Here is a 2,671-nt window from a genome sequence, read left to right as displayed (position 1 = left end):
TTCCCAGTGTGTTGCATTATAACACGACAAGAATCTGCTTAGTTCTCGTACAGTATTTGCATTGTTAGGCCTAGTACAGTACCTCTGACTAAGTACTGTAACGAACCAACAATTCCCCTATAATCATATGGTTGTTTCGCAATCTCTGCTGGTGTCAAGGTCCTTTCTGGTAGTAAAACAGCTCCCACTATTTAGGGTGTCGACGCTGTCATACAATTTTCCATATCATACTTGCTTAGTAAATCTCGAATGTACTTTCTTTGCGATATTTTCATTGTTTTCGCTGACATATCTCGAGACACTTCCATTTTGAGGATGTAGTTTATTTCACCCAAGTCTTTCATCTTAAACCTTTTGCCTAATTCCTCTTTAACATGAATCATGTTCTCAATGTACTTGGTCATTATCGTTAGGTCATCACATAAACTACGATAACAATCGTATCATCTCCCACCTTTTTGACATATATACAGTACTCTTTGTAGCACCGAGTAAATCCCATTGATGTCAAAAACTCATGCAACATTGTGTACCAAATCCTTGGTGCCTGCTTAAGCCCATATATGCTTTTTAACAGCTCACATACAAAGGATTCCCTCCCTGACCTTACATAACCTGGAGGTTGTCGCATATATATTCGAGTTTCCTCCGTCATATTTCCATTTAGGAATGCAGTTTGCACATCCATTTGATGAATATGCAGATTCAATATTACACCAATCGCTAAAATAAGCCTTAAAGACTCAAAGCGTGCAACAGGTGGATACACCTCATCACAGTCAACTCCAAACTATTGATGACCTCCTTGAGCAACTAGTCTAGCTTTATATCGCTCAATACTTCCATTTGAATGGTATTTCATATTAAATACCCAATGACAAGGAATATCATTTCTACCAATCGGTAAAGGAACTAATTTCCATGTCTCATTTTCCGCGGTTGTCACGGCCAATCACGGCTGCGGTCTCGACCACCAGAGCCACCCCCATTGCCACGATCATCTCGTCCATATCCACTGTGGCCACTGTTATCACGACCACCACGGTTACGATCATCACGACCTGGGCCACCACGGCCACTGAAACCACCCTGGCCACTTGGCCCTCCGCGATCATCGCGGTCGTCACGACGTCGATGGGTAGGGCGCGGCGAATAGTCGACGTTCGCGTTTGCGCTTCTTGGCGGAGGCAGAGCCGTTTTTGTCAAAGACTGTGCGGTCAAAGCCAGCACGCATGGTGTTGCGGTCAATGTCCGACTTGAGAGTCGGGCACACGGGGAGGGTGTGGTTAGCAACGCCACAGTAGAAGCAGGACTTGCCGGGGATTTTGACGCAGTCATGATGGGCATAGGCCGGGATGGTGAACGCGTTAAGGACATGGTAGGAGCCATCAGGCTGGCTGATAGCTGTGGGAGGAGGCGCAGGGACCGCGACAGCATGCGTGACCGCGGCAAACTGAGAACGAGACTGGATGGTGGCGACAGAGCCGTGGTCACCCAGGGCAGAGGCGCGTTGAAGCCGATTCGTAAGAATACGACGGAGGGACACCCAAACGTCATCAACAACAACGGGGGTACCGGCGGCTCGCGCAGTGGAGACATAGTTCGTTACGACTTCCCAGAGCTCCTTGTCGTTGATAAAGGTGCCAGACATGGCACACAGAGTGTGGTAGTTCCAGATGTGGGTGTCGTAGTCGATAGACGAGATGGCCGACGCGTCCAAAAGGTTGAAGGAGGGCGGGGTCATCGACACGCGGTAACGCTTGACGAGGTCAGTGAGCTCAACAGCCAGAGTGTCGATACAACTCTCTTCCGTGAACTTGAGAGTTCGGAGGTGGTTGGCAATGACGGTGGGGTTGTTGTCCATGGGGTTAGATTCGAAACGAACCTTAAGAAGCTCAAAGAGCGAGTAGGGACACACCTTCGTCTGGTAGAGGCAGCGAAGGTTAACTGAGATGGCAGACACTAAGAATGTGTGCGCGGCAGAGCACTGAGCTGCGAGCTTCTTGCCCGCCTCAACGTTGATCGCTTTGGCCTGAATGGCTGCTGTGTGCGCTTTGATTTCCGCCAAACGCAAATTACGATCATACTCAGATAAGGAAATATCCACAACATAAAATTCCCAGTTGTCGATCTCATCGAGTTCGAGGTAGGTCTTGCTGACCTTGAGAGCTTCGAGCCGGTTGCCACGAGGAACATGGTTGGGCTCGACGTAGAACCCGGCAGATCACGTGTCGTCGCCTGGGACAAGAAGTCCGTTTTCCACAGAGTGTAGGCCAGAGGCCGCGACTCATCGAGTGGTGTGCCAACGAAGGGCTGCGCAGAGGTGGGAAGGAGTGGGAAGGAGGCTCATAACCTGTCAAGAGGACGAGGAAAGAGGTAGCACTGAGGAAGGGGGCGAGAGCACGAGGAACACAAAGAACACTTGTGTGGTCGGGGGTCAAAACTGAAAGTGAGGATTAACCGACTGCTTACAGCCAACCAAAGGGAACACCGGATAATATCCTTATCCGGTGTTTTGTGCCGCCGGAGCCAAAAATCTGCCCAGAGGGCATAAAATCCGGATGTGCCAAAGAGGCCAAAGAAGACAGGCCAAAGTGCCCCTTCTTGACATGCCGCAAGAAGTCAGAGCTGATAAGAAGCTCTCGGCTAGGGCAATTAAATGTCGGTTGCT

General features: G+C 49.6%; 1 protein-coding gene across 1 annotated transcript; it reads right to left on the bottom strand.

Annotated features, from left to right (window-relative positions):
- Window positions 1-926: 926 nt before the first annotated feature.
- Window positions 927-1,864, bottom strand: H257_19168 (hypothetical protein; the record flags this gene model as incomplete). Its single annotated transcript, XM_009848314.1, has 2 exons — window positions 927-1,177; window positions 1,231-1,864. 2 exons carry the CDS (start codon window positions 1,862-1,864, stop codon window positions 927-929), a joined length of 885 nt encoding a protein of 294 aa, XP_009846616.1.
- Between the last annotated feature and the right edge of the window lie 807 nt (window positions 1,865-2,671).

This window comes from Aphanomyces astaci (genome assembly GCF_000520075.1).
Source record: "Aphanomyces astaci strain APO3 unplaced genomic scaffold supercont1.383, whole genome shotgun sequence".
NCBI lineage: Eukaryota > Oomycota > Saprolegniomycetes > Saprolegniales > Verrucalvaceae > Aphanomyces > Aphanomyces astaci.
This window is presented reverse-complemented; position numbering and strand designations above follow the sequence as displayed.